This window comes from Fukomys damarensis, unplaced genomic scaffold (genome assembly GCF_012274545.1).
Source record: "Fukomys damarensis isolate Sample0158 unplaced genomic scaffold, DMR_v1.0_HiC HiC_scaffold_19, whole genome shotgun sequence".
NCBI lineage: Eukaryota > Metazoa > Chordata > Mammalia > Rodentia > Bathyergidae > Fukomys > Fukomys damarensis.
Window position 1 is genome coordinate 4,892,827 of NW_022900931.1, and position 18,957 is coordinate 4,911,783.

At 59.0% G+C, this 18,957-nt stretch overlaps 2 protein-coding genes across 2 annotated transcripts in view; both read left to right on the plus strand.

Annotated features, from left to right (window-relative positions):
- Pnpla5 (patatin like phospholipase domain containing 5) overlaps positions 1 to 7,208 on the plus strand; it is a 21,427-nt gene extending 14,219 nt beyond the window's left edge. Inside the window, exon 9 of the mRNA XM_033765929.1 lies at positions 7,082 to 7,208. Within this exon, the coding sequence (XP_033621820.1) occupies positions 7,082 to 7,208 (127 nt within the window). The remainder of the gene's footprint in view (positions 1 to 7,081) is intronic.
- Positions 7,209 to 7,585: 377 nt separating this feature from the next.
- Positions 7,586 to 18,514, plus strand: Sult4a1 (sulfotransferase family 4A member 1). Its single transcript, XM_033765930.1, has 7 exons — positions 7,586 to 7,610; positions 8,473 to 8,621; positions 9,713 to 9,793; positions 10,162 to 10,288; positions 12,309 to 12,403; positions 14,965 to 15,103; positions 18,152 to 18,514. The coding sequence occupies exons 1-7, from the start codon at positions 7,586 to 7,588 to the stop codon at positions 18,262 to 18,264; spliced, it is 729 nt and encodes a 242-aa protein (XP_033621821.1). The 3' UTR covers positions 18,265 to 18,514.
- The last annotated feature ends 443 nt before the right edge of the window (positions 18,515 to 18,957 follow it).

Sequence of the window (18,957 nt, forward strand, 5' to 3'; positions counted from 1 at the left end):
CCGAGGCCTTGGGTCCGGCCCGGCGCCCGTGGCTGGACCGCGTCCGTGGGGATGGAGCCGGCTGGATCTGGACCGTTGTGCCCGGAGGACGGTCCCAGGGCCGCCACCCATCCCCGCTTCCCTTCCCGTGCTGGCAGCCGTGTGACCTTGGGCGGGTCACTGAAATTCCCAGCTTCTGAATCCCCGTCCATCTTCTGGTGAGCGCAGTGTCCTGGTGATGATCCGGGAAGAGGGACTCAAAGAACTGGCTCATTTCCAGCGTGGGCTTGGCCGGGGGAGGGGCCAACCCTGGCCCCTGTGCCTGCCCTGAGTGGTCCCTCCTTTCAGGACTCCTCTGTCACCCAGGGGGGACCCCGGGCATTCCCATTTCCCATCATTAACCAATGTCACGAAGCTACCGTGAATGGTGGAGATGGTGAATCTCCTTTACAGTCCAGGCACCAAGGCTCAGAGAAGGGGGTGGCCAGGCCAAGGTCACCCAGCTGGCGAATGGCAGCCTGGTGGAAGGCCTGATGGGAGCAATGGCTGCGTGGTGCTTCTTCTGAGGTTTGTAGGGAAAAGAAGTAGCTTTCCTGTTCTCCAGATGTGCCCGGAGGGTACCTTGTTGCCCCTGTATTGGAGGGACACGCCTGAGTCTGGATGCCTCTGTGGTTTATAAAGTGGCTGGCTTTATGGTCACTGGATCGAGCCAGTTGTGGGACAGGTTGTGGGAAAAGCTGTTGGTGTAGCTGTCACACTGTGTCTGGTTCAGATACCCGAGGGCAGGTCCTGGATGTTCCTGAGGAAGCTTGGGTAGGGAGTCTCAGTGGGGGGTTGGGGGCTGCAGAAGGTCGGGTGCAGCTGCCTGCAGTTTGGAGGCTTTGCTGGGCCGTCGAAGGGAAGGGGGAACAGGAGACTGATGTGGACACTTGCTGTGGCCAGGGACTGACTCACCCCAGCAGTGGGCTTTAGAGAAATAGTTGTGCATGTGCTCTAAAGTCCGCCACTGGGTTGGGCTGAACTTGTGGATGACAACATTTGTAATGTTTCACCTAAAATATCCCTGGATGAGGAGTAGGGGTGAGCTGTAAGGAAGTTTTCTAGATAATCAACAATCACATCTCTTTTCAGCCTGCACCTTTCCAAGACAAACAGAAGCACACCCCAGACTTTAAGAAGAACAGGAAACATAATGGATCGTTTCCACAACAGAAAGCCCAGCAGTGGCCCAGAGAGTCTGTGTACACTGTTACCTAAGAGCTGCCACCTTAGAACTTCAGAAAAGGAGCTATGGCCTTGACTTCTCACTGCATCTCCCTCTGTCCTCCCCTCCCCACTGGTTCCTCTTACCTTTACACCACAGGGGCAGGCAGCCAGAGGACCATTTTGTTAGAGCTGTCTGCAGGCTGGAGGGAGGTTGTCACTAGCCATGCTGCTGGCCACCCTCACGCTTTGTGCCCTCTGTCCACCCACAGAGTAGGGGAGGGACAGAGCAAGGTCCCCATTTCACAGATGGGGAGACAGAGGCTGTGAGGATTGAATGACTTGCTGATCCCAGCTGGTCCCAGGTGGAGCTGAGCTGGCCTGTGGCCTGGGAGTCTGTCCTGGGCAGGGAGCGGGGTTGTGCACGCATGTGCTGATCTCAGAGCCTCCCTCCCTCCGATCCCTCTCACCTGCTCCTTTCTGTGTTCATCCTTGCCACGGACGGGCTGGCATTAGGGAACATGTCCTCAGGAGACGTCACACTAAGCAGGTGCTGCTGAAGGCTCTCTCTCCCCCGCACCTGTGTAAGGTTCATTATGTGATTTGCTCAAGGGGCTGAAGAAATGGCCAGAAGTCTGCCCTCCATCCTCTGTAGAGGAGGACCCTGGAAGCCATCTGCAGGGGTTGGTGGAGTAGCAGGGACAGCACAGCTCTGGGGTGCCTTGAGGGGTATCATCTCCACTTAGGCCGAGGGGACCCGAGCCCCTTCACAGTAGTTACACCTGTTGCAGCTTACTGAACCCTATGTGCTCAGGGCTCTGCTATGGTCGATCCTATGCTGCGGTCGCAGGCCTCTTGTATGTGCTTCTTAGGCTCCAAGAGAGCAGAAGTAGTTCAGAGTCACACAGTCTTGGAGGGACAGAGGTTCCCTGCACCAGGGCCAGCCTCTGCCCTGCCCCATGGGTGCTTTTTGCCTTTGGAAAATCGTGGGGGCCACTGGATGCAAGTACCAAGGAGGCCTTTCCACCGCTGCACCGCTGGCAGGACGTGGCATGTTCTGAGGTCTTAGCTCCGGTGACAGGTTGGGACCGTGCGGTGCTGCGCAGATGCCTTTGACCGTGGGTGGCCATTTAAAGTAAAAAGAGGAGAAACTCCATTGTGCAGTAGCCCTCACCGAGTTCCAGATGCCCCTGGGCTACGTGTGCACACTGCAGGACAACAGGTGTGGGACGGGTTCGTCAGTGCTGGGTTCTGCGGGACAGCAGTGCAGTTTGATGTTTTAGCTGTGGTGTCCGAGGGGGGCCTCTGTGCTCTCCTCATCGCCATCTGTGTTCGTGGTCATTCTGTGTGCGTTGGTGAGGATTGAGCCCAGGGCCTTTACACCGAGCTCTATTCTCGACGCTTTTTCTTTATTTTGAAACAAGGCCTTGCCGAGTTGTTAAGTTGCCCAGGCTGGACTTAAACTCACAACCCTGCGCCAGCCTCCCAGGGTGCTCGGTTTGTAGGTATCACAACCGTACCTGGCTGTGATCATTCATCCTTACAGTCTGTCTGGCCACCGATTTGTTGTCGAGTTGCACCTTGTTCTTTGGTGGCAGGCAGGGCCGTGGGCTCACTGACAGTTTCCTGGTCCCAGATAGGGCAGAGCCCCAGAGTCACGGCGTGTCAGCTTCAGCTTCGTCGGCTCCTGCTTGGCCATAGTACTGACCGCCTCCTTAGCTTCCTTTTCCTATCAGTCCAGGCAGGGCGGAAGTGCATGTGCATTCTCCTGTTGCTGATGCATAGGTCCTGGGGCAAGAGCCTGCGGGGCTGGAGCCTGTGGGCCGGATCTGTTCCCATCCTGTGGGACTCAGCAGGGCCCTGGTCTCTGAACTGGTTTGCTCAGCAGGAGTAAGATTGATGGGAGTCCTAACTTGTCAGACTTGTCAGTGGGGAGTGAAGTGGACAGGGGGCCACCGAGTGCGTTGGTTCCAAGCTGTACGGAGGTCCCTGCTTTCTCTGTGTCTGGTGCTGCATGAGGCAGGGGCTTCTGGAGTGTTGTGAACAACGGACCCTGGCCTGGCGGCCTGTGCTCAGAAAGACGGCACGTGTGTGGGGGTCGCTCCGGAGCTGGACCACAGGCTGAGGGTGACCTGCCCAGTACTGGCCACTGGCCACCACGTGGGTCCTTCGCACAGCCCATGCCCTGCTGGTCTCTTCCTTCTCCGCAGTGTGCAGTGAAGGCCCGGAGGGGAGGAACAGACGCCAGGGCATCCTGGTATCCAGTATTATGTGTGGATGATGGAGAGGAGCGAGCCCAGACAGAGGACGGAATTGGTGTCCTCTGATTGCTCCCCAGCTCGGGCAAATGATTTCTCTGTACCTTTGATTTTCAATGCTTTGAACTTTTTTTCTGGTTAATTATCCTGCTTGGGATTCTCTGAGCTTCTGGGATTCGTGGTTTGATGCTTTTCCTCACTTTGAAAAAATTTTCATCCTTGAGCTCTTCGAACATTCTTCCGCTCCATTCCCTCTCTTTTGCAGCTTCTAGTACGTGTACGCTGCATGGCCAGAGATTATCACAGCCATCAGGCGTTCTGCTGTCTTTCCAGTCTTCCTCTCCGTGTTTTGTTCTGGGCGATTCCCACTGGCCAGGCTTCAAGTGCCCTGACTGTTGCACTGTGCAGGTCTGCTGCGGCTGTGAAGGCTCTCTGCGTCCCCTTTACCGTGCTTTTGCTCTTGCCTTTCCTCTGCGTGTGTGCTGTGTATATGCCTGGGTGTGCAGGTATACGCGTGTGTGCGTGCGTGTGCCCATGGTCTGTGTGTGTGTGTGTGTGTGTGTGTGTGTGTGTGTGCGTGTGCATGTGTGAAGTGCTCCCATTCTGGAGTCAGGCATGGTTTTGGGTGCTGGGTCGTTGAGCACTACCTTTTGTGGCCTGGGTGGGTCCCTCTGAGCCTGCTTCCTGGTGGTAAGACAAGACGGTGATAGTACCTGGGGAGCAGCTGTGAGGCCAGCCCAGGAAGTCATCTACGGGCTTAGGCTTGTCTTTGGTAAGCATTTTCCTGGTGGGGTGGTGGTGGGATGGCTGTCATGGCTGTCGGGTGCTGTGAGCTGGGCTGTCGCTGGGCTTTCCCCATCCAGTAGCCAGCTGGGTGACCAGGAGCTGCCCTGTCCTTTTCTGCTGCCAGGGACTGCTTGAGAACTGCAAGCTGGTGTGGTTGTGGGCACCAAGGAGGAGGACAGCAGCTGTGCTTGTGTCTTCCCAGGGGTGGGTGCACAGTGCCCCGGGAGGGCTGGAGTGCCAGGTGGGCGGCGTCCTCAGGAGCCCACCATCTGTCCAGCTCTGCTGGGTCGCTGCCTCTGAAGTTCAGCTGCTTCTGTCCCAAATGTAGGTAAAGGGAGTGGGAGTTTTGTGACAGCTGCGCCCTTGGAGGGTGGATGCCTGTGCCCTGCTGCAGCCCACAGAAGGGGTCAGAGTCGCCGTCTCTAGATCAAAGACCCGGACTTGATGCGCCCATGTGGAGCTGAGGTGATAGGTCCCGCTGCCCAGGCCCCCAGTGCTGCCTCCAGCCTCCCACACTCACCCAGAGCTTAGGCAGGCTCAGCAGGTAGAGAGGTCTGGGGTGGGAGCGGCAGAGACCTGCAGACACAGACAGATGCAGGGGAGGGGCCCCTGGGAATCAGACTGTTGGAGGGTTAGAGGAGAGTCTGAAGCACACCTGCCCCTCAGCTCTCCGCCCCGTCCCCGGGGAGACTGGCACCCTTGCAGAAGGATCCACAGGAGGAGGGAAGGGGCCCTGAGACCCTCAGGAGTGGAGTGGAAGAGGGCTGGACTCAGTTGCTCTCTGGGAAGGTGTGGACATCGGACTGAGGAAATACCCTGAAAAATCACACAGAAGTTTTTACAAAACGATGGCAAATAGAGGCAAAAAGAGAAGAAAATTAGAAGGCTGATCTTAGAGTCCCGGAAAAGAATGGAGAGCATGGAAGTGAAAAATGGGTGGAACCAGGATTTCCAGAACTGAGGGACTTGAGCTACATAAAAGATTCCCTTCTTCCAAGAGCCTGGCAGTAAGAGATGGCACCAAGGCGTGGTGCCTTCTGGCCTCTGGTCCTTCAAGGCTGAGGCTCAGCCCTGCATCGTATGGGCTGTGATCCCAACACTCTGGGAGGCTGAGGCAGGACAACACAAGTTCCAGCCTAGCCTGGGCAATTGAGACCCTGTCTCAGAATAAAAATGTAAAATACAGGTGATGTAGCTCAGTGCAGAGGCCCTTGGTTCAATCCCAATGACAGGTGTGTGTGTGTTGGGGGGAATGAAGGGTACAAGCCACAAGCTCAGAGCTTATGGAGGGCTGGGCCGGCAACAGCTTTGCAGAGGTCCAGTCCAGGTTGGCCAGGCATGTTGAGGGCTGTGGGCCGTGGGCTCGGGCAGGAGGGGAGCTGCTAAAGCTGGGACATGGAGAGGTTGGGCCCCCGCAGGGTCCATCGCTGGGCACAGGCAGCCCCCAGGAGTGGTAGAAGGATTGGGCAGTCCCGTGCGGTGTCCAGGGCCGCTAGCTGGGCAGTGGACAGGTCGTGGGAGTAGAGAGGAAGACCCCCCTGTAGGCGTGTAGTGGAAGCCCTGGCAGAGCCCAGGCTGGCTGGCTGGCTCCGAACCTGCGTTGAGTCTCCAGTTCAGGGGGCCTAGAACTTACCATGTTGTCTCTACTTCATCATCTTGGATCATTTGGCCAGGTCTAGCCAGCTGACTCTACGCCCTGGGGAGGCCAGCGCCTGTTCCAGCCCTGTCCCCCGATCCCCTGCTCTCCCTACCTGGTGCCCTCTTTGGCCTCTGTCCACTTGGGGTGGCAGCTGGAGAAGGTGGGATGCAGAGGTGCTTAGGCAGCAAAGGCCTAGTGGGTACCGGAGAGAGGGCCTCTGGGGAGGGGTGCAGGCCTGCAGGGCAGAGAGCGCCTCCTCTGGGCTCCCACCAGGCCTCTGTCTTCTGGCGTGATAGTTAATGGAGGAATCGTGGGGTGGAAGTGGATGAAATTTATAAAGGAGACATCAGCGTGCGGAGAAGTTTGTCTGGGCCGTTGGCCTGTCGGGCTGTCGGTGGTACAGGTTGGGGTGGGGACCACCGGAAATAGAGGATGACGATGTCACCGGCAGACCCATTTGGGGGACTCTGTCTGCATTCTGGCACTCACCCAAGTGTGGCTGGCCTCGGCTCATCAGGAGGGGCATCTGCCCGCCACGCCCCGGTTCTGTGACCTTGGGCACAGCAGAGGCTCAGGAGCCTCGAGGTAAACAGACGTTGGTGCCCAGCTCATGGGATGAGGAGAGTCCTGCAGCCCGGAGCAAGGCTCCTCTGCTGGATCCAGAAGAAAAGCTGCCGTCTTCCACCGAGGCAGTGCTTCCTCACTGCAGGGCTTGTGCTCCAGATGTCAGATATCACCTTGGCCGCTGCATCCTGGGTTCCTGGGTGCTGCTCAGGACAGGAGATTGTGCACCGAGCAGTGATGTCCTGCTGCATCCGGGCCCTTGTCCTTGTGGGGACAGTGGGGGCACAGAGCATCTGCTGTTCCTGGGCTGTTGGCACAGTGGGGACAGCACAGTGTGGTCAGCAGGGCTCTTGCTGCTAAGTGACATTTGACGGGAGGGAGGGAGGGACAGACTCCAGCAGGGGACCAGCGAGTGCCACCGGCCAGCAGGCAGGAAGGGACACTGGACTCAGCTGACAGGTCCAGGGTGCAGGGCCATGGGAGGACTTTTTGTGGACAGCATCGTGACCTGACTTCTGTGTCTGAACCACGGGCAGTGGCGCCGTGTTCCCCTCCTGGGAAGTGGTTCAGGTGCAAGGGGACAGGGTAGGAGGGTCTGTTCAGCAGCCCCTGATGGTGGGGTCATCAGCCTTGCTGCATTCCGCCCATGAAGAAGTGAGGAGGGTGTGCACCTGCGCGGCTGGAGGCTGGGAATGGAGGGCTGTGCGGCTATGGAGCAGACTCTGGCTGCAGTGTCTTCCGGGATGCGGCTGCAGGATGGGCTGGATGAGGCCACCTAGGGAGGACGCCTAGGACCGCCCTCTGGGCTGCTAGCAAGGAGGGGCCACCAGGGAGGTGACGGTGCTCAGCCGTGCTGCCTCCCCGAGTTCACAGGAGGATGTGATGACGGGGGGAGCCTGGGGACCAGGATCTGCCCGAGTGGGGCTGTGTGTGGCCCTGAGCATGTTCATGGGGCCTGGGACATGTTGGGAGACACACAGTGTGGCATTTGTCCTTGGCAGGCCCCTCAGTGTCCACCAACTCCCACCTGCCTGTGGGGGTGCGAATGGCCACTGTGCCCAGGGTGGCCTTGGTGGGGCATGGTTGCCCCTGCATGGTCCAGACTGGGCTCTACCTCTTCCTGCTCCTGGCAGAGCTAGGATGCTCAGTCTGTCCGATGGGGTGGCTGCGCAGCTTGGTGGGTGAGCTCAGGGCTCAGCACAGAGGACCAGGCGCACGGCCGTGTGCAGACGCAGACCCTGGGGAGGTGGGGCGTGACCCTGGGGCTTGGGCTTCAGGGAAGGCAGGCTTGTGGCGGAGATGCCTGAGGTTGGGGGTGTGGGCAAGCAGAAGCCAGGGTGGGAATCTCAGAGGCCTTGTGTGGGGTAATTGGGTCTTTATTTGTGGACAGTGGAAAGCTGGGAAGGATTTCAGGTTGGGAACCAGGGGAGCCAGGCCTGAAACATGCGTTCTTCCCAGAGAATGGACCCCACATCCAGCAGGGACCGGTGCTTACTGTGTCGCCCCTTTGTAAGATTCTGCAGCCCTCCAGCAGCCGGACCCCTCGAGTGAGAGGCCTCTCTGCCTTGTGTGGCTTGGGGCCTGGGCTGTGGCCAGCCCTTGTCCTTTGCTGTCTCGGCTGCGGGGCCGGGCCGCTGCCTCTGAGCCCAGCCTCTCTCCCCAGGCCCCAGCCTGCTGCAGAAAAAAATGTGGCGGAGATGCCTGAGGTTGGGGGTGTGGGCAAGCAGAAGCCAGGGTGGGAATCTCAGAGGCCTTGTGTGGGGTAATTGGGTCTTTATTTGTGGACAGTGGAAAGCTGGGAAGGATTTCAGGTTGGGAACCAGGGGAGCCAGGCCTGAAACATGCGTTCTTCCCAGAGAATGGACCCCACATCCAGCAGGGACCGGTGCTTACTGTGTCGCCCCTTTGTAAGATTCTGCAGCCCTCCAGCAGCCGGACCCCTCGAGTGAGAGGCCTCTCTGCCTTGTGTGGCTTGGGGCCTGGGCTGTGGCCAGCCCTTGTCCTTTGCTGTCTCGGCTGCGGGGCCGGGCCGCTGCCTCTGAGCCCAGCCTCTCTCCCCAGGCACCAGCCTGCTGCAGGAGGTGGTGTACCTGGTGAGCCAGGGCGCCGACCCCGACGAGATCGGCCTGATGAACATCGACGAGCAGCTCCCGGTGCTGGAGTACCCGCAGCCGGGCCTGGACATCATCAAGGTACTGCGGGCAGCGGCCCGGCCCCTGGCGTTGTACCTTCTGAAGGGGTTCAGGGCTCTGTGGGTACAGGACGAGGGGAGCCCAGACAGTAGGAGCGACACTGACAGGGCTGTGACCCCCCAACTCTGGTCGGGGTGTGGGTGACCTCTGGCCAGGGGGGACTCAGAAGCCTCACGTGAGGTGCCTGGGCCTTTGTTTGGGAGCAGCACAGAGCTAGGAAGGGCTTCAGGTGCGTAACTTGCTCCCATCTGTGGGGAGGACAAGCCCTCTCCCCAAGCCCTCTGCATGCTGTCCCTCCGATGGAGCCGGACTTTTCTCCACCCCACCCCCACCTCGCCTGCCCCGCAGCCCTAACGCCAGCTCTAACTGATTTGCTGGATGCAGTGCAGCTCTGAACTCCCATCCTGCCTCCCATCTGTGGCTCTGAGTGAGCTGGTCCCTGCACCCCACCTCTCAGGTGCACCTCACTGCCCTCACCGCTATGCCCTGTGAGGGCCGCTCGTGGGGTGGGTAGTGTGGCTACACTGAGTGCCCGTGTGTGAGCCCTGCGCGGCCCAGCCGCAGGGAGGATGGGAAATTGTGCAGCCTGGCCTGTCCCTGGGGGGCCGCTGGGGACTGCAGAAGTCTCTCTGAGTGTGGGGAGGGCTGGGCTTGTTCCCATGGTGACGGGGAGCCGTGGAGGGGCCGGGAGCAGAGACCCTTTGCAGGATCACCCTGGCTGCGGCATAGGGAGGGTTTGGGGGCAGTGTGGAAGGAGCGCACGCGTGGGCTGGAGATGCTGGCCATCTTGCAGGCGATGCTCTGGGCGTGCACCAGGGTTCCTCTGCTGCTATCAGGTATCAGGTCTTCCTACATGGCCATTTCTGGCCACTCTAGGTCCAGTCAGCAGCAGTCTGGTCTTGAACAAGCTTCCTGTGGCCAGGAGAGGTTGAATCCTCTAGCTGAGGAAGGGGCCCTCGTCTCTCCCTCCAGGATCCAGCCTGGGTGCGGGCCACACCTTGGGTGAAAAGTCAGTGATGGGCAGGGCCTGCTGGAGAGGCCCTGGGAAGAGGTGGGATGACTCCCCCTCAGAGCCACCCCTCTGTCTGCAGGAACTGACGTCTCCCCGCCTCATCAAGAGCCACCTCCCCTACCGCTTCCTGCCCTCCGACCTCCACAACGGCGACTCCAAGGTAACCCATGCCCTTCTCTCCGTCACTTGCCTGGGCTGCCGCCCTCCTGGAGCACTTCTGTGTCACGGGCCCAGGATGTCACCTTGTGTTAACGGGATCTCTGACGGTGCGGCCCCGGCGTGACCCAAAGGCAGGTGCTCCCTGTGTCCTGTGCTCCCGATGGGCTCATTCCCTCGAGGGTGGCTCCTTCCTGCGGCCTGTGGCCTTGTCACTGGTGTCGCAGCCTGATCTCTGTCCTCTATGTTAAAGTAATTCTAGAAGACAGTAGTGCCACTGGATACTGGAACGACCCGAGAGATGCTCTCGGCCGACCCTGCCCAGGTGGAAGGACAGGTAGGAGGGCGTCCTTCAACCTCCTCTGCCCACAGGTCATCTACATGGCTCGCAACCCCAAGGACCTGGTGGTGTCCTACTATCAGTTCCACCGCTCGCTGCGGACCATGAGCTACCGAGGCACATTCCAGGAATTCTGCCGGAGGTTTATGAATGACAAGCGTAAGTGTTCTCCAGGCTGAGCTGTTCCTGGGGCCTGGCCTGTGCTGGGCCGTTCCTCTGCACATCCTGAGGCTCGTGGTGACCATGTGAACATCCTGCTTTGCAGAGGAGGATGCAGGGGTGGGCTGCTGGGCCTTGGAGCTCTAATAACCTTCTCCCTCCACTGGACCCTGAGAGCTTCCCAGCTAAGCACCCCTTTCCTGCTGGCTTCTGGGACAGTGTGGGACACACTGGGGGCTGTACCCAGTGCAAGGAGTAGGGTAGCAAGAGTGCCATATGCTTGTGGTGTCTGCTCAGGTGGTGTGAGGTGTGGTCGCGAAGAGGTGGGGACGTCAGGACAGGGAGGAGCAGCCCTGTCTCCCCCAGGACTGTGTCTCTGCACCCTGCCCAGCCACCTGTGCCCCGGAGTGTGGGCTGTGGCCTAGTCCCACCACCCCACCATTCCCACGCCATCTGTGGCTGCTTTGGGTAAACTGGGCGGGCCAGCAAGTGGGCAGCTCAGAGTTGCAACCAGAAGCTTGGAAATGGGTCCCATCTGTGCTGGAATTAAGTCTACACCGAGATGGTTCTGGACCTGATCTGCAAAGGCCTGGTTTATTCCCAGCTGAAGTGACGTTCACATGTTTGCTCACGGTGGCTTCTCGGGGCTCTGCAGGAAGTGGGTGACAAGGTCAGGATGACGCTTTTGATGAACCTGGGGCTGCCACCCGGGTCTGTGCAGCCCCCAAGAGCCTGGAGTCCAAGTCTGTCCTGAGACCTCTCATCCAGACTTTGTTCGGCCTGATGGGAGAAGCTTGCCCAACAGGGGATGGGGCACTAGAGCACCTGCCCCAGAGGCCCCCAGCGTACCACGGGCACTCTGTGCAGCCTTCTGGTCCCCTGCCCTTGCCTTAGTTCCCTTTGTCTACAGAATGGTAGGGGCAGCACCACAGAGAGGGCAGCCACCGGCCATGCTCACACTGCCCTGCCTCAGCCGGAATGGCCTAAATAGCTCTCTTGAAGCTCCAGGCCTCCCCACGCCAGTGTCACGGCGCCCTGCCTGCGCTGATTCAAGGCCACACACACTGGCCTGCATCCCACCAGAGGCCTGTTCTGTGTCCGCGTGCTCCACCCCTGTCCAGCCTAGGGACTCAAGTTGTGCACAGACCCAGAGCCACAGAGGCCCATCCTCTAGCCTGAGGTCCTGAGAGCCCAGGAACTAACACAGAGAGCATCGAAATGACGCGGCACCCTACTGGGGGCAGAGGCCAAGCAGAGTGTGGAGGCAAGAGACCCACGGGAGGATGTTGGAGCCTGAGCCTTCAGGGATGAGGGCCTCAGACACCCGGGCACGTGACGTGCAGAGTGGGAGTCCTCTGGACAGGGTCTCTGTGACCTGTGCGGTGCTGGGGACGTGCTCCCCAGGCTGGCCTCTTCCCAGCAGAGTCTGTGGTGAACGGTGCCTTCCCACAGGCTGGAGAGCGAGGTGCCTGCAGAGCAGTGGGGGTGTGGCAGGGATTTGAAGGCTCCATCTGTCCCCACCTTCTGCACATGTGCCAGGCCAGAGGACCCGAAGCTCTGGTCTCCATAGCTGGTGCCCTGTATGCAGTCAGGCCTACTCTTCTCATGGCCCTGACTGGCTCCCCTGGCACCCTGCTGGTGTGGTGAGCCTCTTGCACCCATCCTACCCCCACCCTCCTCTGGGCATCATTCTCTTCGTGCTGTGCCCCTTGCTGGGTACTGTCGAGATCCCCTCCCAGCACTGTGAGTACCACGCCTTAGACACTTCACCCCCTGGTCAGGCACAGGCAGGATGAGGGCCGTTGGCAGGAGATGCATGCTTGTAGCATGAGCGACCAGGGGCCTGGGGTGGGATCGTCCACTGGTGATGGCCCAGCTGGGTGCCTTCTCTTCCTTCATCTGCACCAGGCTGTCCTCTCCCCTCCCTTCCTGCTGCAGGAGGCGGTCCCTGGGCAGAGGGTGCGCTCTTGGTACCTGGGTGTCCCCTCTGTTGCTCTCTCACCGTTCCCTGTCTCCACAGTGGGCTATGGCTCCTGGTTTGAGCATGTTCAGGAGTTCTGGGAACACCGCATGGACGCCAACGTGCTCTTCCTCAAGTACGAAGACATGCACCGGGTGAGTGTGGGTGCAGTGGGGCGGCTGTTCCGGGCTTGGGAAAGACGAGTGTGTGCTCTTGCCTTGGCAGAAGTGAAGCCACTGGCAGAGAGCATGCTGGGACGGCCATTTCCGGGCCCTCGCACTCAGCCCCTGTGCTCAACTGCTGTCGTTGGTCTTTGAGGGCAGATTCCCCGCCATGATTGTCCTGTGACGCCTCCTGATGCTGGGAATGTCCAGCTGAGCTTGCGGGACACAGGTCCTCCCCGTGCGGTCAGGCTGGGTGGGCACAGAGATGCTGAGCAGGCCTCTCGGGGCCCCAGGGCTTGCTATGCAAAGGGGACACGATGCGCTGCCACCGTCATCCTGAGCAGAGTCAGCATGGCGCCCTGGGCACTACAGGCACCGTGGGGCATCGTGTGAGCTCCCAGTGCTGGACAGCCACGCCTTCTCGGCGGGACCAGGCTGCACCAGGGAGGAACATGCTGCCTTCCCTTAAAACAGGGCCTTGCAAGGCCGGGCAGTTAGCTCAGTGGCACTGTGTCTGCTTTGCAAGCGTGAGGTCCTGAGTTCAATTCCTGGTACTGAAAACAAAAACAGACAGGGCCTTTCGGATCCTCCTGTCTGCATCTTTCCTTGTCACTTCGTCATTGCAACTTCCTCTGCTGCCTCCCCTTCCTCTTCCGCCCTCCCCACCCTCTCCTGTCCCACCCCTGCCCAGCTGCCCTGCATGCTCCCCAGTGACCTCCACATCGCTCAGGTCAACAGCATGGCTGGTATCTGGTCTCCTAACCTTCTGGTGGCACATGATGGGCCTGGTGCCACAATGCCTCCCTCTCCCAGTTCCCTGCTCTCCCTGGTTCCTCTTCCCCTTGACGAGTTCTAGGCTGCTCGGGCCTCAGCCTCAGCCCTCAGCATTTCTGCGCTCAGTGCCCTGGGTTTTGTTCTCTCTGAGGTTGGGTCGCTGCATCTGTCCTGCCCAGGGGCCCCGTCCAAGCCAGGCTCTGCACCTCGTCCCTCGGGACCCCTCTGCCCCTCAGTCCAGGGCAGCTGACTCCACCCTCAGGTTTGCTCAGGGAGGGTGTCCTGAATCGTGCTTCTCCACACGGTTTCTGTTTTCTAAGTCTGGTTGCTCTGCCCTCAGGCCCAGCCCTTTCCTCGCACTCACCTCTTAGGGTCCCCATCTCCTGACCCCACCACGTGCAGCTCACTGGGCACAAGCCTCGGCCAGACCCCACCAGTCCCGGCTCTCGTTTCTTCTTTCCTTTGAAGCCGCTGTCATGGCCTGGGATGTCTGTAGTGGCCGCGAAGGGCTGCGTTACAGTTGTTGAGCTAACACTGTTTACCTCTTGCTCTAGGAGAACAGCCCTGGGTGCATACTGGCCTGTCCAGGTTTTGCAGGGCCGGGCCCTACCTTGCGTAGGTGGCCATGGTGACCCTTAGGGCTGGGGCACTCGCCTGTGCCTGGGGCGCTCCTCACCCGCCCTGCTTCTCCCTTCACTGCTTCCCTGCCTCCTGATCTTGGTGGGCTGTCCACGTGCCCAGGACACTGCCCACTTCACCCTTCACCCTTCTTTTCGTAGCCACGAGGCGGTGACCAGGTGGCCAGCGGGGCTGGGACCTGACCTGACTTACTGGCCCTGTGACATTGAGGGCCTCTTGCTGCAGCCACATCGAGCTGGGTGCTGCTGTCCCAAGCATAGGTTACCAGGGAGAGGCCCAGGGCAGCGGTGAAGGCGGCCAGAACGGGTAGGCCATCCTGTTCCCAGCCTAGCAGGACACAGCTTCCGGAGAAGTTCGCGCCACCTCCTCTGAGGCCTTCACCTGGACATTGAGCTGTCCTGGGAGATCTCGTGCTGTCTCGGCTGTGGCCCCTCCTTCCGGTGCTCACGCAGGACCAGCTTTGGTGCCCTCTGCTGTGCTGGCGCTGGGGCCCGGGCTGCTCCTCTGCTCGTGGTCTAGCATCTGCACAGTGACCCTGCCCGGCTGTCCTGGGCTGGCAGTAGGAGCCCAGGATTCTCCCTGCCTCATCGGTCCTGTGAGAAACCAGGGCGGAGTGGGCCCTCCTTCCAGCCTTCCTTTAAGGTTTGGGGAGTGCTGCGTTAGTGAAACAGGTTCTTTGCCATGGGCCTGTTCAGAGGCTTTGTCTGCTCACTTGCTCTCTACACCTTCAAGAGAGGAAACAACTTCCGGGGAACCTACGGTGTTTGGGAATGGCTGAGTGAGTGCTCAGGGTGAGCAGGGGCAGCAGGCTCTTGATTCCTGTGAGCGAGGCAGGTTGGGCTCCTTGCTCTCCCTGGCCAGTCTGGATTACAGCTGCCCGGGGTAGTGGGAAGGAAGCCAGCTAGATACTACTGCTGAGGGACATTTCTATTTCTTGATGCTGTTTAAAATTAACCACAGGATTCTCCAGAGCTCTCTGCTTCGCAGGTTTGCATCCCAGATCCATACTTGTTAGATGAGGGCCCTTCGGTGGTTCAGGGCTTTGTGTCTCCCCGGGGCAGCAGGGCCAGCAGGCTGTGAGGCAGCACCTACAGTCCTGGCCTCTGATTGCTGCTCTGCTGTCTGCCCTTGTCTTCCAGGACCTGGTGACCATGGTGGAGCAGCTGGCCAGATTCCTGGGTGTGTCCTGTGACAAGGCCCAGCTGGAGTCCCTGACCGAGCACTGCCACCAGCTGGTGGACCAGTGCTGCAATGCTGAGGCCTTGCCTGTGGGCCGGGGTACGTGTCATTGCCCGCCTCAGTCGCCGTCCCTGCTCCTGTCGGTACCCTCAGGCTTTCTGAACCATTCTCTCCCCTTCACCATAGCTCTTTGCTGGGCAGTGCCCTCTGCTTGGCCAGGGACACAACGGTCACCTGCCAGCCCGTGCCCACTGGCACTCATAACCCAGCATTCAGTGAAGACAGTGTTGCTCTTCAAGGGGTGGCTGTCGGGGCCGACTTGGGCTTTGTGGGCAAGGTGTTTCTAGCAGGGGACCTGCAGTAGCTGAAGTTAGATGCCCACAGAGCACATGGCTTTGGTGGGATGGCTTTGGTGCCGTGAGTTTCAGTGTGCAAGGCCTTGGTGGGAGAGGTGGCAGCAGCCAGAACACAGCTCCCGAGAGTGGAGACGCCAGCTCCTTTCCGGGAGGAAGTGGGCCGAGTGTCTTCTGAGTGCAGGTGGAACACACAAGCGTGGGCCCGGGCTTGGGGCAGAGGAAGGAGTATAGACAGCGCAGGGAGCTCCTGGCCGGTGGCTGTGAGGGAGGGAGGCAGGCGTCCTTGGTGGCATGTGACAGGTGTGCACAGTTGGAGACAGGAGGGTGTTCCAAGCCGGTGTCCTCGCTCCACCTGGTTGCTCTCGACTTTATGGGCACGTGGCGTCCCATGCTGCTCGATGGCAGGGAGCTGGGCATTAAAACCCCCAGGATGAATTCCAGGGTGGTGGCAGTGGACATGTAAGGCCCCTCCTGGAAAGTCTGACTCACATTAGCAGTGTGGTGTAGACCTGAAGTTGGTCCTCAGTAGCATAAGCTGGAAACGTCACGGGTAGGAAGGCGGGGCCGGAGCTGCGGCTCCCTCGTCCACATGTGCAGGACGGAGTGGCAGGTGCCCAGTGTGAAAGGTGGAGCTGGGCTCTGACCACAGCCGCACTGCCCCTGGGATGTGGCCTTGGGCAGCCCTCACCGTCTGCTGCCGGGAGTCAGCTGCAGGCGTCTCTGGCAGGAAGAAACTAACCGAACCGAATGCCTTGCAGTTTCTTTCCTGTCTGCATCTTCACAGACATTCGTTACTGTTTATGATCTGCTTGTGTTTTTACTTTTGCCTTTGCCGTATTTTGTCACCCCCTCCAGGACGCCCCTCAGTCATGTGTGGTGCAGATGTGCCCGGCTACGCTGCCTGCCACACGCTCCTCTCTGCTGTGTGCTTTGCCATCATCTACCTTGGTTTTGTTTATTTCCGTTCTGTGGTTTTGTTTCCTTTTAGCAAATTGCCTCTGTGCTCAGAAGATCTCCCTGAGCGGAGAGGGGCAGGGGCTCGGGTAGACCCCTGCACTGCTTGCCTTTGGTTTTGTCACAGCCTAAATTGTCTGAGTCCAAATCTTCTGCCAGGTGGGTGCCTGCTTCCCCAGCTCAGCTGCCTCAGTTGAGAAACAGCGGTGAAAACACTCCTGGAAGCTCTGGTTTTGTCCCTTTGGCATCATTAGAGAGTGGCAAGAACAGTTTCCTGTCTCCCCCTCCCCAATGCCGGTAGATGCTTTCTCCTTACTAGAGAGAAGCCCCTGTCCTGTGGGGCTGCCCAGCTCAGCACGGGCAGGGCTGTGTTTCTTCCCCGCGGTGCGGCCAGGGTGGGAGGACCGGCACCGAGCTGAGAGGTTCAGGTGCTCGAGATGTGCGTGGCTCAGATCGAGATGCTGACAGGGGAGTTAATTTTTTTTTTTTTTTGTGATACATTAGCAGATTTATTAAGCTGTTAGAAAGTCAAGAGAAAATAGGGAGGGAACTTCAGCTTGAGGAACTTCGAAGTTTGAAAATGTACTTTTTTGTTGCTGGCAGTACAAGAAGTACAATGCCTGGCCTGTGTGTGCCAGGCAAGCACCCTTATCCCTGAGCCACACACGCAGCCCCAAAGTGGGAAGAACTCTAAAGAAGCTCATAGGTAAAAACTTAGTGCTGGGGTGACTAGTTCACCACTGCCGAAAAGTCCAAACTCTAGAATCCCCATTACTCTTTGGCCCGACCCACTGGGATTTTGTAGGAAAACAGGTCCACATCCTCTGGTGGTGGTGGTTGTCTTTTTTAATGGGACTGGGGGTTGACTCCAGAGCCTTCACACTGAGGCAAAATTCCAGCCATTTTTATATTTTTAGTTTGAGCCCACCTCATTGCCCAGGATGGATCAAACTTGTGATCTCCCTGTCTCTGCCTCCCAGATGCTGGGACTACAGGTGTGCACCACCACACCCAGTTCCTGGTGCCGTTTTTGCCTCTTTTTTCCCCACCAGGGCTTCCTAAGACACCCTGGCTTGGTGCCTACACTTGAGCCTCAGGCGCACAGCCTCCACTGAGCGGCCGGGGTGCTGAGCCTGACCCGGGGAGTTCTTGTTGTGGGGCACATTTTTCCCCTGTTTTGAAAAGCCAGATCATGCCTGAGTATTCTGCGTACTTTATAAATTTGCCCCATGGTTTTTGATCTCATCCTTTTGGTGGGGGCCGGGGATTGAACTCAGGACCTTGTGCTTGCGAGGCAGGCGGTGCCCCTAGGTTTTTGAACGCAGGCTGTTTGAGGTCTTCTTGACGCTTTTCCATTTGCCGTGGTGTTTTCTGCCCCGGGGATGATTTTTTTTTTCTTTTTCAAATTCCTTGAAGGCAAGTGACACCTTGGTGGCACTGTTGAGCAAGGCGAGTCCTGGTGTCACAGGGAGCCCCCACCCCACGAGATCCCAAAGCACACGTGTCCCTGAGAGTGCTTTCTCCGTGGTGCTGTCCGAGCCCCCACTGTGTGCTGCGGAGTCGGTCGTGAGCCAGAGGGGAAGCCTCTCCCGCTGGCCTCCTGCCACTGGGGATGTGGCCAAAGGTGGTCGTGGCCACTTCACCACCAGATGTGGAGGGAAGCAGGTTCCACTCCCAGGAAGCCATTGCAGCAGTTTCTGAAGCTGGGACGCGGATGGCCACCCCGCCCCAGGCCAGGGTCTCAGGGCTCTTCGGACCCGTGTCCGGGCTTCTTTGGCTCCATAGCTGGCCCGACAGCTGGCGGCCACAGCACAGCTCACTCTGGTTTGTGTTGCAGGGAGAGTTGGGCTGTGGAAGGACATCTTCACCGTCTCCATGAATGAGAAGTTTGACTTAGTGTATAAACAGAAGATGGGGAAGTGCGACCTCACGTTTGACTTTTATTTATAATGGCGGGAATGGCGGACTTGCATGCTCACGGTCCCCAGACGCTCCTAGCTAAATGTCCTGTATGCATTCTTTATTCCTTGCTGGACACACCCTGGAAGCAGCGTGTAAACCGCGGGGGAAGGAGCCCTTGCAGAATCCGGAGAAGTGTGCCGGTCCCCAACTGCAGCTGCTGTCTCGCCTTTAGTGTTTGAAGTCTCCATGTGTCTGAGGCAAACCTTATAAAAATTACAGTCTGTGGCCTGCATCCTAAGTACGAAGTCCATGCCGCAGGCAGCTCCAGTCTCAACCCTATCTACTTACTGTGTTTTCTAGAGCTTTTCACTGAAAATCTAAATGGATATCGGTAAACCAAATAAAAGTTCATTTCCGAGGGGAAGCAAGAGTGAGCCGCCATCCAGTGGCAGATGCCCTCCGACTGCCGCTCTCTGGTAGTGTCGTCACCCAGGGGCCCCCGCGTGGCACTGACCCTGGGTTCTGAGGTCCTGTGAGCACAGAGGCTAAGGTGGGGTGCAGGGGAGGTGGAACTGGTGTGTGTTCTGCCGGAGTCCAGTCCTTGTGACCTTCCCGGAGCCTTCAGAAGACTTCCGGCGGGGGGCGCTCTGGGGCCCGGCGAAGAGAACATTGGGAGTTTGCACTGCAGATGGGGGATCACCTGCCAGCCATAGCCTCTGAAAGTGGGCAGTGGAGAGGCTG

Coding starts and splice junctions, on each gene's coding strand:
- Sult4a1 (XM_033765930.1), top strand. CDS start 7,586: ATGGGGTGGCTGCGCAGCTTGGTGG. Junction 9,794..10,161: donor TCCACAACGGCGACTCCAAG/GTAACCCATGCC, acceptor CTCTGCCCACAG/GTCATCTACATGGCTCGCAA. Junction 10,289..12,308: donor GAGGTTTATGAATGACAAGC/GTAAGTGTTCTC, acceptor CTGTCTCCACAG/TGGGCTATGGCTCCTGGTTT.